Source organism: Monodelphis domestica, chromosome 1 (assembly GCF_027887165.1).
Source record: "Monodelphis domestica isolate mMonDom1 chromosome 1, mMonDom1.pri, whole genome shotgun sequence".
Taxonomy (NCBI): Eukaryota; Metazoa; Chordata; class Mammalia; order Didelphimorphia; family Didelphidae; genus Monodelphis; species Monodelphis domestica.
Window position 1 is genome coordinate 577,587,419 of NC_077227.1, and position 21,516 is coordinate 577,608,934.

Below are 21,516 nucleotides of genomic sequence, written 5' to 3' on the forward strand. Positions count from 1 at the left end.
CAACTCCAGTTCTTTTCTCAAGCCAGCCACTTTACTTCTCATCCCTAAACTAATAAAACAGTACTTATTTTCTAATATCACCCTTACAATTCCCAAAATTGGTCTCCAGATCTCTGCTCCTATTATTTTTATGTTATTTTTTTCTTTGTTTGTTTTTCCTTTTCCACTGGTAGCTCTGTGGTCCATCCTTTTCCCGTTGCAGTCCCTTGGTGTCACTCTCGCTGGTCCTGGAGCTTTTCACTAAGGAATTCGGCACAGGATGGATCCTCTCCCTGAATGGAGCCCCAGAGCCTAGGCCAGGTGGAATGGCATGAGCTCCCTCAGGGATGAGGGCTCAGTGGACAGATGGTGAGAGGGATGGGCTGATTCTCCTCCTGCAGCAGGCCAAGGGAGAAGAAAGGCCTGAGAGGACCTTGGAAGGTGACCGGGGGAAAGGCGTAGATCAGGCAGCCCTGGGTCACATTGTAAAATGACAGGTGTCCCCCTTCGTATTGGAGGAAAATGCCCAGCCTGTGCAGGGGTCCTGTATCCTCAGGGTCTTCCATGGTGTGAGAGATCCACAGTTCAAATTGTTCTCCCATGTTGAGGCAAGAGAGGGAGAGCACATCCCCATGGATGCTGCCCTGGTTGTTTCCTGGCCCTGTACAGATGCCCACTTCCCACTCTGTCTTGCTTCCTACCTCCACCTCCCAATAATGGCTCCCTGAGGTGAAGCTCTGAGCACCCAGCACACAAACAAGACGCTCCACCTCTTCCTGCTGGTTGTCCAGAAGGTCCCACCAATGGCTAGCAAGCCTCACGCTCTTCAGATCTCCAGAGATGCTGAGATAGGAATGGGCTGTTCCCGGATCCAGAAGGATGTGGCTCTGGAAGGCCAGTAGGAGCTCCCTCATTCCAGTGGTTCCACACAGAGTCCAGCTTAGGGCAGCAGGCTCTGGACACCGAAGCAGCAGCTCCCGACTCCTTTCCAAAGTGCTCCTCCCAGCCAGGAGCATCTCCACCAGGGGCTGCTCCAAAGTCTTGTCGAGCTCCTCAATCAGCTTCCTGAGGCTTTGGACATACTTGGAGATTCTGGCCTCACTGGTCCATAATCTCTTCACATTCCTTCTCTTTTCCTTGTCCAGGAGATCCTGTTGTTGGTCCTCTGTCCACACAAGGTGGGTCTTGATATATTCTGGCAAGATGACCCGCTTCAGAGTGGCAGCCTCCCTCCGGCACCTCAGCCTCCTTTCTCTCTCCTGCTCCAGCAACATGTGAGCCTCTCTCGCCTTATCCCAGGCCTGGCCAAGGGCTTCCTGCAGCTGTGCCTTGCAGGTCTCCGCAGACTCTTCCAGGGGATACACACGATGACCTTCGTGTTCTTGAGGGAGTAAGCACGAGACACAGAGTGGGCTGAAATCATCTTCACAGAACAGCTTCTGAACGGCTTGGTGTTGGCCACACCTGGCCTGGCCACCCACATCTCTGGGAAGTCTCAGCTGCCTGCTCATGCTGGAGGCCAGGGCCTCCAGGACCTGGGTGGGCTCTAAGGCTCTGGGCTGACTGCTTGCCCTGCACAGTGGGCATGTCCATGGGACTTGGGCTTCCTGCCAGCTCCGAAGAACACACTCTCTGCAGAAGCTATGCCCGCAGTCAAGGGTCACTGGCTGGGTGAAGAGGTCCAAACAGATGGAACAGGTCAGTTCTGACCTGACCTTCTCAGTCATCTCACTGACATCCATCTCTCTGGGACTTGATATCTCTCTGTCTTGCAAGGCTCTCTCTCTCTCTCTCACTCTGTCTCTGTCTCTGTCTCTGTCTCTGTCTCTGTCTCTCTGTCTCTGTCTCTGTCTCTGTCTCTCTGTCTCTCTCTCTCTCTCTCTCTCTTTCTCACTCTCTCTCTCTCTCTCTCTCTCTCTCTCTCTCTCTCTCTCTCTCTCTCTCTCTCTCTGTCTCCCTCACTCTCTTTCTCTCTCTCTCTATCTTTCTCTCTCTCTCTCACTCTCTGTGTGTGAGTGTGTCTGTCTCAGTCTCTCTGTCTCTCTCTGTCTCTTTCTCTCTCTCTCTCTCCAGAGGCTCCAACTCGCAAGAGAGCAGCTCTCAGGTGAGTAGGACCTTGGTCTGCATTCTTTTTTATTGCCCCCTGGGCACTGCCCCTGAGTTCACACCAAAGGGGCCTGACACCTGGGTTCACACCAAGAGGGCCTTGTCACCTGGTTCATATCAAAGTGGGCGTGGCACCTGGGTTCACACCAAGAGGATCTTTGACACCTGGGTTCACACCTTTGGTCCCCTGGTGTGAGGGCTGCATTCCCAGGAGTCTGAGAGGGCCTGGCACCTGCTAGTCCCCCACCACCACTCCCATCCCCACCCCCAACCCAGGCATTGGGTGTCTACCTTACTTCCTTTCTCTAGGTCTACAACCAAGAATCAACGACCCTGCAAAACTGACTATACTCTTACAGGGGAAAGTATGGTCATTCAACAAAATAGAAGAATTTCAAGATTTTCTAAAGAAAAGACCAGACCTGAACAGAAAATTGGATGTACAAGCACAGAACTCAAGAGAATCATCGAAAGATAATTAAAAAAGAAAAAACAAAACAAAACAAAAGGAATTCTTGTTAAGAGACTCAATAAGTTAAAATGATACGTATCCCTATAAGAAAAGAGGTCATTGGTAACTCTGAAAAACTGTTGTTATTACCTGGGCAGCAAAGAGAAGTACACTTAGAGGGAACAGTGACAAACCCTATAGGACGAAAAGACGTGACACAAATAGGTATACAGATATATGCATGCAAAAATACATACACATGAGAATGCATACACACACACACACACACACATATATATATATAATTAGAGCTTAAAAATAGGTTAATATTTAAAGAAATGGGAAAAAGAAACAAATGGGGGTGAATTTATACGTCATAAAGAAGCTCATGGTGGGAGGGGGGAGAACATCAATATACTGGAAGGGTAAAGAGGTCGGAGGCAGGAAATACTCAACTTTTATGTGCTTTGACATTGACTCAAAGAGGGAAAAACCATCCAATTCACTGGGGGCAGAGCATAGATTTACGCCCAATAGGGGAGCAGAAGGGCAACAAAAGGTCTGGTGGGGAGGGAAGTAGTACAAGAGAGGGAGGGGTGGGGGGTTAATTTTAGAAAGACTACAGGGAAAATAAGGGGGGGGCATAAGAAGGGAGGGGGGTAGAAAGGGATGTAAAATAAGGGTGGGAACAAGGGGGAATGTTTAAAAGCAAACGTTGGTGTAGAAGGAAATAGTGAGAGAAGAAAAGGCCAGAACAGGAACAGAAATCAATATGCCGGGAAAGACACAGCTAGTAATCATAACTCTGAATGTGACTGGAATGAACTCACCCATAAAACGCAAGCGAAGAGCAGAGTGGATTAGAATCCAAAACCCTACCATATGCTGTCTACAAGAAACACACATGAGGAAGGTAGATACACATAGGGTGAAAGTAAGAGGGTGGAGCCAAATCTTTTGGGCATCAACTAACAGAAAGAAGGCAGGAGTCGCAATCGTGATATCCGACAAAGCCAAAGTAAGAATAAATCTAGTTAAAAGAGATAGGGAACGTAATTACATCCTGATAAAAGGCAGTATAGACAGTGAGGAAATATCTGTACTCACCACGTATGCACCAAATGGCATCGCATCCAGATTTCTAAAGGAGAAACTAGAGGAGCTCAAGGACGAGATAGATAGAAAAACTATAAGAGTGGGAGACCTGAACCTTCCTCTCTCTGAACTAGATAAATCAAACCAAAAAAACAAATAAGAAAGAGGTAAGAGAAGTGAATGAAATCTTAGAAAAATTAGAGTTAGTAGACATGTGGAGAAAAATCAATAGGGACAAAAAGGAATGTACCTTCTTCTCTGCAGCACCTGGTACATTCACAAAAATTGACCATGTATTAGGGCATAGAAACATTGCAAGCAAGTGCAAAAGAGCAGAAATAATAAATGCAACGTTCTCAGATCACAATGCAAGGAAAATAATAATGAGTAAGGGAACATGGAGAGGTGAATCGAAAATTAATTGGAAATCAAACAACACGATTCTCCAAAACCAGTTAGTTAAAGAACAAATCATAGAAACAATTAATAACTTCATTGAAGAAAATCACAATGATGAGACATCCTTTCAAAACCTATTGGATGCAGCCAGAGCAGTACTCAGGGGGAGATTTATATCCTTGAGTTCATATATTAACAAATTAAGAAGGGCAGAGGTCAATGGATTGGGCAGGCAAATTTAAAAATTTAGAAAGAGAACAAATTAAAAATCCTCAGATGAAGACTAAATTAGAGATCCTAAAGCTCAAAGGAGAAATTAATAAAACTGAAAGTCAAAGAACTATTGATTTAATAAATAAGACTAGAAGCTGGTACTTTGAAAAAATTAATAAAAGAGACCCAGTACTAGTCGGTCCAATTAAAAAAAAAAAGAAAAGAAATAAACCGAATTGACAGTCTCCAAGATGAAAAAGGAGACCTCACCTCTAATGAAGGAGAAATTAAGGCTATCGTGAAAAACGACTATGCCCAATTATATGGCAACCAATATGGCAGTCTAGGTGATATGGATGAATACTTACAAAAATATAAATCGCCTAGACTAAAAGAGGAAGAAATAAATTACCTTAACAATCCCATATCAGAAAAAGACATCGAACAAGCCATCAAAGCACTCCCTAAGAAAAAATCCCCAGGTCCAGATGGATTCACAAATGAATTCTATCAAACATTCAAAGGACAACTAATCCCAATAGAAAACAGACTATTTGACAGAATGAGCCAAGAAGGAGTTCTGCCAAATTCGTTTTACGACACAATCATGGTACTGATCCCAAAGCCAGTCAGCTCAAAAACAGAGAAGGAACACCAAAGGCCAATCTCCCTAATGACTATAGATGCAAAAATCTTAAATAGGATACCAGCAAAAAGACTCCAGCAAGTCATCACAAGGGTCATCCACTATGCCCAGGCAGGGTTCATACCAGGAATGCAAGGATGGTTCAATATTAGGAAAACCATCCACATAACTGACCGTACAAACGGGCAAACTGACAAAAATCACATGATCATCTCAATAGATGCAGAAAAAGCCTTTCATTGAATGCAACACCCATTCCTAGTGAAAACACTAGAAAGCATAGGAATTGAAGGGCCTTTCCTAAAAATCATAAACAGTATATAGCTGAAACCATCAGCAAACATCATCTGCAATGGGGATAAACTAGAAGCCTTCCCAATAAGATCGGGAGTAAAACAAGGATGCCCACTATCACCTCGATTATTTAACATTGTACTAGAAACACTAGCAGTAGCAATTAGAGAAGGAATAGAAATGGAAGGTATTAAAACTGGCAATGAGGAGACCAAGCTATCACTCTTTGCTCATGATATGATGGTTTACGTAAGGAATCCTAGAGAACCAACCAAAAAGTTCCTCGAAATAATCAGCAGCTTCAGCAAAGTCGCAGGATACAAAATAAACCCGCATAAGTCATCAGCACTTCTATATATCTCTAACCCATCTCAGCAGCAAGAATTAGAGAGTGAAATTCCATTTAAAGTCACCCTAGACAATATAGAATACTTAGGAATCTGTGTGCCGAGACAAACACAGGAACTATATGAACACAACTACAAAACACTCTCCGCACAGCGAAAACTAGATCTAAACAACTGGAAAAACATTGATTGCTCATGGGTGGGACGAGCTAACATAATAAAAAATGACAATCCTACCCAAATTAATTTACTTGTTTAGTGCCATACCCATTGAACTACCAAAAAACTTCTTTACCGAATTAGAAAACAACCATAAATAAGTTCACTTGGAAGAACAAAAGATCAAGGATATCCAGGGAAATCATGTGGGGAAAAAAAATGCAAAGGAAGGAGGACTTGCAGTCCCAGATCTGAAACTCTACTATGAAGCAGTGGTTATCAAAACAATTTGGTACTGGCTAAGAGACAGAAAGGAGGATCAGTGGAATAGACTTGGCGTAAATGGTCTCAGCAAGACAGCTTATGGGAAAGCCAAAGACCCCAGCTTTGGGGACAAAGATCCATTATGTGATAAAAACTGCTGGGAAAATTGGAAGACAGTGTGGGAGAGATTAGGTTTGGATCAACACCTCACACCCTACACCAAGATGACTTCAGAATGGGTGAATGTCTTGAACATAAAGAAGGCAAGTATAAGTAAATCAGGTGAACGCAGACTAGTATACACGTCAGACCTCTGGGAAGGGAAAGATTTGAAAACCAAGCAAGACTTAGAAAGAGTCACAAAATGTAACATAAATACTTTTGACTACATCAAATTAAAAAGCTTTTGTACAAACAAAACCAACGTAAGTAAAATCAGAAGGGAAGCAACAGACTGGGAAACAATCTTCATAAAAACCTCCCACAAAGGTTTAATTACTCAAATTGACAAAGAGCTAAGTCAATTGTCCAAAAAATCAAGCCATTCTCCAATTGATAAATGGGCAAGGGACACGAACAGGCGGTTCTCAGCCAAAGAAATTAAAACTATTAATAAGCACATGAAAAAATGTTCTACATCTCTCATAATCAGAGAGATGCAAATCAAAACAACTCTGAGGTATCACCTCACACCTAGCAGATTGGCTAACATGACAGCTATGGAAAGTAGTGAATGCTGGAGGGGATGTGGCAAAGTAGGGACACTAATTCATTGCTGGTGGAGTTGTGAATTGATCCAACCATTCTGGAGGACAATTTGGAACTATGCCCAAAGGGCGATAAGAGACTGTCTGCCCTTCGATCCAGCCATAGCACAGCTGGGTTTGTACCCCAACAGGGACAATAAGGAAAAAGACTTGTACAAGAATATTCATTAGCTGCGCTCTTCGTGGTGGCCAAAAATTGGAAAATGAGGGCATGCCCTTCAATTGGGGAGTGGCTGAACAAATTGTGGTATATGTTGGTGATGGAATCCTATTGTGCTCAAAGGAATACTAAAGCGGAGGAATTCCATGGAGACTGGAACAACCTCCAGGAGGTGATGCAGAGCGAAAGGAGCAGAACCAGGAGAACATTGTACACAGAGACTGATACACCGTGGTACAATCGAAGGTAATGGACTTCTCCATTGGTGTCAATGCAGTGTCCCTGAACAATCTGCGGGGATCTAAAAAACACTATCCACAAGCAGAGGATGAACTCTGGGATTCAAAACACTGATGAAAAGCAACTGCTTGACTGCAGGGGTGGAGGGGATACGACTGAGGAGAGACTCTAAATGAACACTCTAATGCAGATACCATCAACATGGAAATGGGTTCGAATCAAGAACACATGTGATACCCAGTGAAATCGCGCGGTGGCTATGGGAGAGGTGGGGGTGGGGGGTTGAGGGGGGAGGGAAGAAAAGGAAATGATCTTTGTTTCCAATGAATAATGTTTGGAAATGACCAAATTAAATCAATCAATGACTAGATAGATAGATAGATAAATAAATAAATAAATAAATAAATAAAGTAAAAAAATAAAAATGAAAAGAAATAATGCCCGCCCCCTCTATCCCCACCCTCCCACCCCTTCTTGTGATCCCTTGGGCATTGGGACCTAGGCGTGGTGTTGCTGAATCAGTGGGCAAGCACAATTTTAGAGCCCTTTAAAGCCCATTCTGTAAAAATGAATTTTGATGACTTACGGAAAAGAAACGTTTAGATCGAAAAACGGCTCCAACGTAGGCTCAAAACTTTTCAACTTGCCAATCAGGTTCCAACTCTTTGGATACTTTTGATAGAGGTCATCAAAAGTATCCTCGGTGATGAAGTGAAGGTCAAATGTGAGCTTCCCTTCGGGGGCAGGCTCAAGGATGCTAAGGAGCCTCTTATTATAAACATAAAATATTTCTTGAAAGACATCAGGATGAATCAAGGATTTCTAATGGGAATGGATTCTAGATGAACCCAAATGGACTCCCAGTTTCCCCAAGGAACGGCTTCTCCTGTGTTTCACCGGCTACACTAATCCTCTCTGATTTGACCAACCCAAATTTATACTATCTAAATAAAACCTACTGCTATTATCTTTGGAAATCTTAACCTCACCTTCAGATGATGAAATAGCAAAGGCTACCTGGTTGAGTCAAGAAGCAAGTTAGGACTCTGAGTCCAAACCAAAGGCCAAGTTTTTCTTTGGTTTTCTCAGAGTTAAAGAATCTACAAAACCCACAATAGATATTCAATAGTGTTTCCCCAGTTGGGAAAGGAAAAGGCTGAGCTCCTTCAGGTCTTTTCCCTCAGACAGACAGACAGAGGGGGGTGGGGTGGCCATGATGCTACCTCCTCCAGTCCTGAGAGAGAGTCTCTGAGAGTGCATATATCTGCCAACTTCCAGAGAGCTTAATTGACACAGAAAAATGGTTATAACTGTCAGCAGTTGAAATGTACACACTCTCTCAGCTCTGCTTCCAACTCCAGTTCTTTTCTCAAGCCAGCCACTTTACTTCTCATCCCTAAACTAATAAAACAGTACTTATTTTCTAATATCACCCTTACAATTCCCAAAATTGGTCTCCAGATCTCTGCTCCTATTATTTTTATGTTATTTTTTTCTTTGTTTGTTTTTCCTTTTCCACTGGTAGCTCTGTGGTCCATCCTTTTCCCGTTGCAGTCCCTTGGTGTCACTCTCGCTGGTCCTGGAGCTTTTCACTAAGGAATTCGGCACAGGATGGATCCTCTCCCTGAATGGAGCCCCAGAGCCTAGGCCAGGTGGAATGGCATGAGCTCCCTCAGGGATGAGGGCTCAGTGGACAGATGGTGAGAGGGATGGGCTGATTCTCCTCCTGCAGCAGGCCAAGGGAGAAGAAAGGCCTGAGAGGACCTTGGAAGGTGACCGGGGGAAAGGCGTAGATCAGGCAGCCCTGGGTCACATTGTAAAATGACAGGTGTCCCCCTTCGTATTGGAGGAAAATGCCCAGCCTGTGCAGGGGTCCTGTATCCTCAGGGTCTTCCATGGTGTGAGAGATCCACAGTTCAAATTGTTCTCCCATGTTGAGGCAAGAGAGGGAGAGCACATCCCCATGGATGCTGCCCTGGTTGTTTCCTGGCCCTGTACAGATGCCCACTTCCCACTCTGTCTTGCTTCCTACCTCCACCTCCCAATAATGGCTCCCTGAGGTGAAGCTCTGAGCACCCAGCACACAAACAAGACGCTCCACCTCTTCCTGCTGGTTGTCCAGAAGGTCCCACCAATGGCTAGCAAGCCTCACGCTCTTCAGATCTCCAGAGATGCTGAGATAGGAATGGGCTGTTCCCGGATCCAGAAGGATGTGGCTCTGGAAGGCCAGTAGGAGCTCCCTCATTCCAGTGGTTCCACACAGAGTCCAGCTTAGGGCAGCAGGCTCTGGACACCGAAGCAGCAGCTCCCGACTCCTTTCCAAAGTGCTCCTCCCAGCCAGGAGCATCTCCACCAGGGGCTGCTCCAAAGTCTTGTCGAGCTCCTCAATCAGCTTCCTGAGGCTTTGGACATACTTGGAGATTCTGGCCTCACTGGTCCATAATCTCTTCACATTCCTTCTCTTTTCCTTGTCCAGGAGATCCTGTTGTTGGTCCTCTGTCCACACAAGGTGGGTCTTGATATATTCTGGCAAGATGACCCGCTTCAGAGTGGCAGCCTCCCTCCGGCACCTCAGCCTCCTTTCTCTCTCCTGCTCCAGCAACATGTGAGCCTCTCTCGCCTTATCCCAGGCCTGGCCAAGGGCTTCCTGCAGCTGTGCCTTGCAGGTCTCCGCAGACTCTTCCAGGGGATACACACGATGACCTTCGTGTTCTTGAGGGAGTAAGCACGAGACACAGAGTGGGCTGAAATCATCTTCACAGAACAGCTTCTGAACGGCTTGGTGTTGGCCACACCTGGCCTGGCCACCCACATCTCTGGGAAGTCTCAGCTGCCTGCTCATGCTGGAGGCCAGGGCCTCCAGGACCTGGGTGGGCTCTAAGGCTCTGGGCTGACTGCTTGCCCTGCACAGTGGGCATGTCCATGGGACTTGGGCTTCCTGCCAGCTCCGAAGAACACACTCTCTGCAGAAGCTATGCCCGCAGTCAAGGGTCACTGGCTGGGTGAAGAGGTCCAAACAGATGGAACAGGTCAGTTCTGACCTGACCTTCTCAGTCATCTCACTGACATCCATCTCTCTGGGACTTGATATCTCTCTGTCTTGCAAGGCTCTCTCTCTCTCTCTCACTCTGTCTCTGTCTCTGTCTCTGTCTCTGTCTCTGTCTCTGTCTCTCTGTCTCTGTCTCTGTCTCTGTCTCTCTGTCTCTCTCTCTCTCTCTCTCTTTCTCACTCTCTCTCTCTCTCTCTCTCTCTCTCTCTCTCTCTCTCTCTCTCTCTCTCTCTCTCTCTCTCTCTCTCTCTCTCTCTGTCTCCCTCACTCTCTTTCTCTCTCTCTCTATCTTTCTCTCTCTCTCTATCTTTCTCTCTCTCTCTCACTCTCTGTGTGTGAGTGTGTCTGTCTCAGTCTCTCTGTCTCTCTCTGTCTCTTTCTCTCTCTCTCTCTCCAGAGGCTCCAACTCGCAAGAGAGCAGCTCTCAGGTGAGTAGGACCTTGGTCTGCATTCTTTTTTATTGCCCCCTGGGCACTGCCCCTGAGTTCACACCAAAGGGGCCTGACACCTGGGTTCACACCAAGAGGGCCTTGTCACCTGGTTCATATCAAAGTGGGCGTGGCACCTGGGTTCACACCAAGAGGATCTTTGACACCTGGGTTCACACCTTTGGTCCCCTGGTGTGAGGGCTGCATTCCCAGGAGTCTGAGAGGGCCTGGCACCTGCTAGTCCCCCACCACCACTCCCATCCCCACCCCCAACCCAGGCATTGGGTGTCTACCTTACTTCCTTTCTCTAGGTCTACAACCAAGAATCAACGACCCTGCAAAACTGACTATACTCTTACAGGGGAAAGTATGGTCATTCAACAAAATAGAAGAATTTCAAGATTTTCTAAAGAAAAGACCAGACCTGAACAGAAAATTGGATGTACAAGCACAGAACTCAAGAGAATCATCGAAAGATAATTAAAAAAGAAAAAACAAAACAAAACAAAAGGAATTCTTGTTAAGAGACTCAATAAGTTAAAATGATACGTATCCCTATAAGAAAAGAGGTCATTGGTAACTCTGAAAAACTGTTGTTATTACCTGGGCAGCAAAGAGAAGTACACTTAGAGGGAACAGTGACAAACCCTATAGGACGAAAAGACGTGACACAAATAGGTATACAGATATATGCATGCAAAAATACATACACATGAGAATGCATACACACACACACACACACACACATATATATATAATTAGAGCTTAAAAATAGGTTAATATTTAAAGAAATGGGAAAAAGAAACAAATGGGGGTGAATTTATACGTCATAAAGAAGCTCATGGTGGGAGGGGGGAGAACATCAATATACTGGAAGGGTAAAGAGGTCGGAGGCAGGAAATACTCAACTTTTATGTGCTTTGACATTGACTCAAAGAGGGAAAAACCATCCAATTCACTGGGGGCAGAGCATAGATTTACGCCCAATAGGGGAGCAGAAGGGTAACAAAAGGTCTGGTGGGGAGGGAAGTAGTACAAGAGAGGGAGGGGTGGGGGGTTAATTTTAGAAAGACTACACGGAAAATAAGGGGGGGCATAAGAAGGGAGGGGGGTAGAAAGGGATGTAAAATAAGGGTGGGAACAAGGGGGAATGTTTAAAAGCAAACGTTGGTGTAGAAGGAAATAGTGAGAGAAGAAAAGGCCAGAACAGGAACAGAAATCAATATGCCGGGAAAGACACAGCTAGTAATCATAACTCTGAATGTGACTGGAATGAACTCACCCATAAAACGCAAGCGAAGAGCAGAGTGGATTAGAATCCAAAACCCTACCATATGCTGTCTACAAGAAACACACATGAGGAAGGTAGATACACATAGGGTGAAAGTAAGAGGGTGGAGCCAAATCTTTTGGGCATCAACTGACAGAAAGAAGGCAGGAGTCGCAATCGTGATATCCGACAAAGCCAAAGTAAGAATAAATCTAGTTAAAAGAGATAGCGAACGTAATTACATCCTGATAAAAGGCAGTATAGACAGTGAGGAAATATCTGTACTCACCACGTATGCACCAAATGGCATCGCATCCAGATTTCTAAAGGAGAAACTAGAGGAGCTCAAGGACGAGATAGATAGAAAAACTATAAGAGTGGGAGACCTGAACCTTCCTCTCTCTGAACTAGATAAATCAAACCAAAAAAACAAATAAGAAAGAGGTAAGAGAAGTGAATGAAATCTTAGAAAAATTAGAGTTAGTAGACATGTGGAGAAAAATCAATAGGGACAAAAAGGAATGTACCTTCTTCTCTGCAGCACCTGGTACATTCACAAAAATTGACCATGTATTAGGGCATAGAAACATTGCAAGCAAGTGCAAAAGAGCAGAAATAATAAATGCAACGTTCTCAGATCACAATGCAAGGAAAATAATAATGAGTAAGGGAACATGGAGAGGTGAATCGAAAATTAATTGGAAATCAAACAACACGATTCTCCAAAACCAGTTAGTTAAAGAACAAATCATAGAAACAATTAATAACTTCATTGAAGAAAATCACAATGATGAGACATCCTTTCAAAACCTATTGGATGCAGCCAGAGCAGTACTCAGGGGGAGATTTATATCCTTGAGTTCATATATTAACAAATTAAGAAGGGCAGAGGTCAATGGATTGGGCAGGCAAATTAAAAAATTTAGAAAGAGAACAAATTAAAAATCCTCAGATGAAGACTAAATTAGAGATCCTAAAGCTCAAAGGAGAAATTAATAAAACTGAAAGTCAAAGAACTATTGATTTAATAAATAAGACTAGAAGCTGGTACTTTGAAAAAATTAATAAAAGAGACCCAGTACTAGTCGGTCCAATTAAAAAAAAAAAAGAAAAGAAATAAACCGAATTGACAGTCTCCAAGATGAAAAAGGAGACCTCACCTCTAATGAAGGAGAAATTAAGGCTATCGTGAAAAACGACTATGCCCAATTATATGGCAACCAATATGGCAGTCTAGGTGATATGGATGAATACTTACAAAAATATAAATCGCCTAGACTAAAAGAGGAAGAAATAAATTACCTTAACAATCCCATATCAGAAAAAGACATCGAACAAGCCATCAAAGCACTCCCTAAGAAAAAATCCCCAGGTCCAGATGGATTCACAAATGAATTCTATCAAACATTCAAAGGACAACTAATCCCAATAGAAAACAGACTATTTGACAGAATGAGCCAAGAAGGAGTTCTGCCAAATTCGTTTTACGACACAATCATGGTACTGATCCCAAAGCCAGTCAGCTCAAAAACAGAGAAGGAACACCAAAGGCCAATCTCCCTAATGACTATAGATGCAAAAATCTTAAATAGGATACCAGCAAAAAGACTCCAGCAAGTCATCACAAGGGTCATCCACTATGCCCAGGCAGGGTTCATACCAGGAATGCAAGGATGGTTCAATATTAGGAAAACCATCCACATAACTGACCGTACAAACGAGCAAACTGACAAAAATCACATGATCATCTCAATAGATGCAGAAAAAGCCTTTCATTGAATGCAACACCCATTCCTAGTGAAAACACTAGAAAGCATAGGAATTGAAGGGCCTTTCCTAAAAATCATAAACAGTATATAGCTGAAACCATCAGCAAACATCATCTGCAATGGGGATAAACTAGAAGCCTTCCCAATAAGATCGGGAGTAAAACAAGGATGCCCACTATCACCTCGATTATTTAACATTGTACTAGAAACACTAGCAGTAGCAATTAGAGAAGGAATAGAAATGGAAGGTATTAAAACTGGCAATGAGGAGACCAAGCTATCACTCTTTGCTCATGATATGATGGTTTACGTAAGGAATCCTAGAGAACCAACCAAAAAGTTCCTCGAAATAATCAGCAGCTTCAGCAAAGTCGCAGGATACAAAATAAACCCGCATAAGTCATCAACACTTCTATATATCTCTAACCCATCTCAGCAGCAAGAATTAGAGAGTGAAATTCCATTTAAAGTCACCCTAGACAATATAGAATACTTAGGAATCTGTGTGCCGAGACAAACACAGGAACTATATGAACACAACTACAAAACACTCTCCGCACAGCGAAAACTAGATCTAAACAACTGGAAAAACATTGATTGCTCATGGGTGGGACGAGCTAACATAATAAAAAATGACAATCCTACCCAAATTAATTTACTTGTTTAGTGCCATACCCATTGAACTACCAAAAAACTTCTTTACCGAATTAGAAAACAACCATAAATAAGTTCACTTGGAAGAACAAAAGATCAAGGATATCCAGGGAAATCATGTGGGGAAAAAAAATGCAAAGGAAGGAGGACTTGCAGTCCCAGATCTGAAACTCTACTATGAAGCAGTGGTTATCAAAACAATTTGGTACTGGCTAAGAGACAGAAAGGAGGATCAGTGGAATAGACTTGGCGTAAATGGTCTCAGCAAGACAGCTTATGGGAAAGCCAAAGACCCCAGCTTTGGGGACAAAGATCCATTATTTGATAAAAACTGCTGGGAAAATTGGAAGACAGTGTGGGAGAGATTAGGTTTGGATCAACACCTCACACCCTACACCAAGATGACTTCAGAATGGGTGAATGTCTTGAACATAAAGAAGGCAAGTATAAGTAAATCAGGTGAACGCAGACTAGTATACACGTCAGACCTCTGGGAAGGGAAAGATTTGAAAACCAAGCAAGACTTAGAAAGAGTCACAAAATGTAACATAAATACTTTTGACTACATCAAATTAAAAAGCTTTTGTACAAACAAAACCAACGTAAGTAAAATCAGAAGGGAAGCAACAGACTGGGAAACAATCTTCATAAAAACCTCCCACAAAGGTTTAATTACTCAAATTGACAAAGAGCTAAGTCAATTGTCCAAAAAATCAAGCCATTCTCCAATTGATAAATGGGCAAGGGACACGAACAGGCGGTTCTCAGCCAAAGAAATTAAAACTATTAATAAGCACATGAAAAAATGTTCTACATCTCTCATAATCAGAGAGATGCAAATCAAAACAACTCTGAGGTATCACCTCACACCTAGCAGATTGGCTAACATGACAGCTATGGAAAGTAGTGAATGCTGGAGGGGATGTGGCAAAGTAGGGACACTAATTCATTGCTGGTGGAGTTGTGAATTGATCCAACCATTCTGGAGGACAATTTGGAACTATGCCCAAAGGGCGATAAGAGACTGTCTGCCCTTCGATCCAGCCATAGCACAGCTGGGTTTGTACCCCAACAGGGACAATAAGGAAAAAGACTTGTACAAGAATATTCATTAGCTGCGCTCTTCGTGGTGGCCAAAAATTGGAAAATGAGGGCATGCCCTTCAATTGGGGAGTGGCTGAACAAATTGTGGTATATGTTGGTGATGGAATCCTATTGTGCTCAAAGGAATACTAAAGCGGAGGAATTCCATGGAGACTGGAACAACCTCCAGGAGGTGATGCAGAGCGAAAGGAGCAGAACCAGGAGAACATTGTACACAGAGACTGATACACCGTGGTACAATCGAAGGTAATGGACTTCTCCATTGGTGTCAATGCAGTGTCCCTGAACAATCTGCGGGGATCTAAAAAACACTATCCACAAGCAGAGGATGAACTCTGGGATTCAAAACACTGATGAAAAGCAACTGCTTGACTGCAGGGGTGGAGGGGATACGACTGAGGAGAGACTCTAAATGAACACTCTAATGCAGATACCATCAACATGGAAATGGGTTCGAATCAAGAACACATGTGATACCCAGTGAAATCGCGCGGTGGCTATGGGAGAGGTGGGGGTGGGGGGTTGAGGGGGGAGGGAAGAAAAGGAAATGATCTTTGTTTCCAATGAATAATGTTTGGAAATGACCAAATTAAATCAATCAATGACTAGATAGATAGATAGATAAATAAATAAATAAATAAATAAATAAAGTAAAAAAAATAAAAACGAAAAGAAATAATGCCCGCCCCCTCTATCCCCACCCTCCCACCCCTTCTTGTGATCCCTTGGGCATTGGGACCTAGGCGTGGTGTTGCTGAATCAGTGGGCAAGCACAATTTTAGAGCCCTTTAAAGCCCATTCTGTAAAAATGAATTTTGATGACTTACGGAAAAGAAAGGTTTAGATCGAAAAACGGCTCCAACGTAGGCTCAAAACTTTTCAACTTGCCAATCAGGTTCCAACTCTTTGGATACTTTTGATAGAGGTCATCAAAAGTATCCTCGGTGATGAAGTGAAGGTCAAATGTGAGCTTCCCTTCGGGGGCAGGCTCAAGGATGCTAAGGAGCCTCTTATTATAAACATAAAATATTTCTTGAAAGACATCAGGATGAATCAAGGATTTCTAATGGGAATGGATTCTAGATGAACCCAAATGGACTCCCAGTTTCCCCAAGGAACGGCTTCTCCTGTGTTTCACCGGCTACACTAATCCTCTCTGATTTGACCAACCCAAATTTATACTATCTAAATAAAACCTACTGCTATTATCTTTGGAAATCTTAACCTCACCTTCAGATGATGAAATAGCAAAGGCTACCTGGTTGAGTCAAGAAGCAAGTTAGGACTCTGAGTCCAAACCAAAGGCCAAGTTTTTCTTTGGTTTTCTCAGAGTTAAAGAATCTACAAAACCCACAATAGATATTCAATAGTGTTTCCCCAGTTGGGAAAGGAAAAGGCTGAGCTCCTTCAGGTCTTTTCCCTCAGACAGACAGACAGAGGGGGGTGGGGTGGCCATGATGCTACCTCCTCCAGTCCTGAGAGAGAGTCTCTGAGAGTGCATATATCTGCCAACTTCCAGAGAGCTTAATTGACACAGAAAAATGGTTATAACTGTCAGCAGTTGAAATGTACACACTCTCTCAGCTCTGCTTCCAACTCCAGTTCTTTTCTCAAGCCAGCCACTTTACTTCTCATCCCTAAACTAATAAAACAGTACTTATTTTCTAATATCACCCTTACAATTCCCAAAATTGGTCTCCAGATCTCTGCTCCTATTATTTTTATGTTATTTTTTTCTTTGTTTGTTTTTCCTTTTCCACTGGTAGCTCTGTGGTCCATCCTTTTCCCGTTGCAGTCCCTTGGTGTCACTCTCGCTGGTCCTGGAGCTTTTCACTAAGGAATTCGGCACAGGATGGATCCTCTCCCTGAATGGAGCCCCAGAGCCTAGGCCAGGTGGAATGGCATGAGCTCCCTCAGGGATGAGGGCTCAGTGGACAGATGGTGAGAGGGATGGGCTGATTCTCCTCCTGCAGCAGGCCAAGGGAGAAGAAAGGCCTGAGAGGACCTTGGAAGGTGACCGGGGGAAAGGCGTAGATCAGGCAGCCCTGGGTCACATTGTAAAATGACAGGTGTCCCCCTTCGTATTGGAGGAAAATGCCCAGCCTGTGCAGGGGTCCTGTATCCTCAGGGTCTTCCATGGTGTGAGAGATCCACAGTTCAAATTGTTCTCCCATGTTGAGGCAAGAGAGGGAGAGCACATCCCCATGGATGCTGCCCTGGTTGTTTCCTGGCCCTGTACAGATGCCCACTTCCCACTCTGTCTTGCTTCCTACCTCCACCTCCCAATAATGGCTCCCTGAGGTGAAGCTCTGAGCACCCAGCACACAAACAAGACGCTCCACCTCTTCCTGCTGGTTGTCCAGAAGGTCCCACCAATGGCTAGCAAGCCTCACGCTCTTCAGATCTCCAGAGATGCTGAGATAGGAATGGGCTGTTCCCGGATCCAGAAGGATGTGGCTCTGGAAGGCCAGTAGGAGCTCCCTCATTCCAGTGGTTCCACACAGAGTCCAGCTTAGGGCAGCAGGCTCTGGACACCGAAGCAGCAGCTCCCGACTCCTTTCCAAAGTGCTCCTCCCAGCCAGGAGCATCTCCACCAGGGGCTGCTCCAAAGTCTTGTCGAGCTCCTCAATCAGCTTCCTGAGGCTTTGGACATACTTGGAGATTCTGGCCTCACTGGTCCATAATCTCTTCACATTCCTTCTCTTTTCCTTGTCCAGGAGATCCTGTTGTTGGTCCTCTGTCCACACAAGGTGGGTCTTGATATATTCTGGCAAGATGACCCGCTTCAGAGTGGCAGCCTCCCTCCGGCACCTCAGCCTCCTTTCTCTCTCCTGCTCCAGCAACATGTGAGCCTCTCTCGCCTTATCCCAGGCCTGGCCAAGGGCTTCCTGCAGCTGTGCCTTGCAGGTCTCCGCAGACTCTTCCAGGGGATACACACGATGACCTTCGTGTTCTTGAGGGAGTAAGCACGAGACACAGAGTGGGCTGAAATCATCTTCACAGAACAGCTTCTGAACGGCTTGGTGTTGGCCACACCTGGCCTGGCCACCCACATCTCTGGGAAGTCTCAGCTGCCTGCTCATGCTGGAGGCCAGGGCCTCCAGGACCTGGGTGGGCTCTAAGGCTCTGGGCTGACTGCTTGCCCTGCACAGTGGGCATGTCCATGGGACTTGGGCTTCCTGCCAGCTCCGAAGAACACACTCTCTGCAGAAGCTATGCCCGCAGTCAAGGGTCACTGGCTGGGTGAAGAGGTCCAAACAGATGGAACAGGTCAGTTCTGACCTGACCTTCTCAGTCATCTCACTGACATCCATCTCTCTGGGACTTGATATCTCTCTGTCTTGCAAGGCTCTCTCTCTCTCTCTCACTCTGTCTCTGTCTCTGTCTCTGTCTCTGTCTCTGTCTCTGTCTCTCTGTCTCTGTCTCTGTCTCTGTCTCTCTGTCTCTCTCTCTCTCTCTTTCTCACTCTCTCTCTCTCTCTCTCTCTCTCTCTCTCTCTCTCTCTCTCTCTCTCTCTCTGTCTCCCTCACTCTCTTTCTCTCTCTCTCTATCTTTCTCTCTCTCTCTATCTTTCTCTCTCTCTCTCACTCTCTGTGTGTGAGTGTGTCTGTCTCAGTCTCTCTGTCTCTCTCTGTCTCTTTCTCTCTCTCTCTCTCCAGAGGCTCCAACTCGCAAGAGAGCAGCTCTCAGGTGAGTAGGACCTTGGTCTGCATTCTTTTTTATTGCCCCCTGGGCACTGCCCCTGAGTTCACACCAAAGGGGCCTGACACCTGGGTTCACACCAAGAGGGCCTTGTCACCTGGTTCATATCAAAGTGGGCGTGGCACCTGGGTTCACACCAAGAGGATCTTTGACACCTGGGTTCACACCTTTGGTCCCCTGGTGTGAGGGCTGCATTCCCAGGAGTCTGAGAGGGCCTGGCACCTGCTAGTCCCCCACCACCACTCCCATCCCCACCCCCAACCCAGGCATTGGGTGTCTACCTTACTTCCTTTCTCTAGGTCTACAACCAAGAATCAACGACCCTGCAAAACTGACTATACTCTTACAGGGGAAAGTATGGTCATTCAACAAAATAGAAGAATTTCAAGATTTTCTAAAGAAAAGACCAGACCTGAACAGAAAATTGGATGTACAAGCACAGAACTCAAGAGAATCATCGAAAGATAATTAAAAAAGAAAAAACAAAACAAAACAAAAGGAATTCTTGTTAAGAGACTCAATAAGTTAAAATGATACGTATCCCTATAAGAAAAGAGGTCATTGGTAACTCTGAAAAACTGTTGTTATTACCTGGGCAGCAAAGAGAAGTACACTTAGAGGGAACAGTGACAAACCCTATAGGACGAAAAGACGTGACACAAATAGGTATACAGATATATGCATGCAAAAATACATACACATGAGAATGCATACACACACACACACACACACACATATATATATATATATAATTAGAGCTTAAAAATAGGTTAATATTTAAAGAAATGGGAAAAAGAAACAAATGGGGGTGAATTTATACGTCATAAAGAAGCTCATGGTGGGAGGGGGGAGAACATCAATATACTGGAAGGGTAAAGAGGTCGGAGGCAGGAAATACTCAACTTTTATGTGCTTTGACATTGACTCAAAGTGGGAAAAACCATCCAATTCACTGGGGGCAGAGCATAGATTTACGCCCAATAGGGGAGCAGAAGGGTAACAAAAGGTCTGGTGGGGAGGGAAGTAGTACAAGAGAGGGAGGGGTGGGGGGTTAATTTTAGAAAGACTACACGGAAAATAAGGGGGGGCATAAGAAGGGAGGGGGGTAGAAAGGGATGTAAAATAAGGGTGGGAACAAGGGGGAATGTTTAAAAGCAAACGTTGGTGTAGAAGGAAATAGTGAGAGAAGAAAAGGCCAGAACAGGAACAGAAATCAATATGCCGGGAAAGACACAGCTAGTAATCATAACTCTGAATGTGACTGGAATGAACTCACCCATAAAACGCAAGCGAAGAGCAGAGTGGATTAGAATCCAAAACCCTACCATATGCTGTCTACAAGAAACACACATGAGGAAGGTAGATACACATAGGGTGAAAGTAAGAGGGTGGAGCCAAATCTTTTGGGCATCAACTGACAGAAAGAAGGCAGGAGTCGCAATCGTGATATCCGACAAAGCCAAAGTAAGAATAAATCTAGTTAAAAGAGATAGGGAACGTAATTACATCCTGATAAAAGGCAGTATAGACAGTGAGGAAATATCTGTACTCACCACGTATGCACCAAATGGCATCGCATCCAGATTTCTAAAGGAGAAACTAGAGGAGCTCAAGGACGAGATAGATAGAAAAACTATAAGAGTGGGAGACCTGAACCTTCCTCTCTCTGAACTAGATAAATCAAACCAAAAAAACAAATAAGAAAGAGGTAAGAGAAGTGAATGAAATCTTAGAAAAATTAGAGTTAGTAGACATGTGGAGAAAAATCAATAGGGACAAAAAGGAATGTACCTTCTTCTCTGCAGCACCTGGTACATTCACAAAAATTGACCATGTATTAGGGCATAGAAACATTGCAAGCAAGTGCAAAAGAGCAGAAATAATAAATGCAACGTTCTCAGATCACAATGCAAGGAAAATAATAATGAGTAAGGGAACATGGAGAGGTGAATCGAAAATTAATTGGAAATCAAACAACACGATTCTCCAAAACCAGTTAGTTAAAGAACAAATCATAGAAACAATTAATAACTTCATTGAAGAAAATCACGATGATGAGACATCCTTTCAAAACCTATTGGATGCAGCCAGAGCAGTACTCAGGGGGAGATTTATATCCTTGAGTTCATATATTAACAAATTAAGAAGGGCAGAGGTCAATGGATTGGGCAGGCAAATTAAAAAATTTAGAAAGAGAACAAATTAAAAATCCTCAGATGAAGACTAAATTAGAGATCCTAAAGCTCAAAGGAGAAATTAATAAAACTGAAAGTCAAAGAACTATTGATTTAATAAATAAGAGTAGAAGCTGGTACTTTGAAAAAATTAATAAAAGAGACCCAGTACTAGTCGGTCCAATTAAAAAAAAAAAGAAAAGAAATAAACCGAATTGACAGTCTCCAAGATGAAAAAGGAGACCT

The 21,516-nt window shown here is 44.0% G+C and overlaps 3 protein-coding genes across 3 annotated transcripts; all 3 read right to left on the minus strand.

Annotated features, from left to right (window-relative positions):
- Positions 1-320: 320 nt before the first annotated feature.
- On the minus strand, positions 321-1,721 carry LOC100032894 (probable E3 ubiquitin-protein ligase TRIML1). Its single transcript, XM_056817631.1, has one exon. The coding sequence runs from the start codon at positions 1,719-1,721 to the stop codon at positions 321-323; it is 1,401 nt and encodes a 466-aa protein (XP_056673609.1).
- Positions 1,722-8,792: 7,071 nt separating this feature from the next.
- On the minus strand, positions 8,793-10,193 carry LOC100032895 (probable E3 ubiquitin-protein ligase TRIML1). The gene has a single exon (XM_056817639.1). The coding sequence runs from the start codon at positions 10,191-10,193 to the stop codon at positions 8,793-8,795; it is 1,401 nt and encodes a 466-aa protein (XP_056673617.1).
- A 7,114-nt stretch (positions 10,194-17,307) lies between these two features.
- Positions 17,308-18,708, minus strand: LOC130457296 (probable E3 ubiquitin-protein ligase TRIML1). Its single transcript, XM_056817643.1, has one exon. The coding sequence runs from the start codon at positions 18,706-18,708 to the stop codon at positions 17,308-17,310; it is 1,401 nt and encodes a 466-aa protein (XP_056673621.1).
- Positions 18,709-21,516: the final 2,808 nt, after the last annotated feature.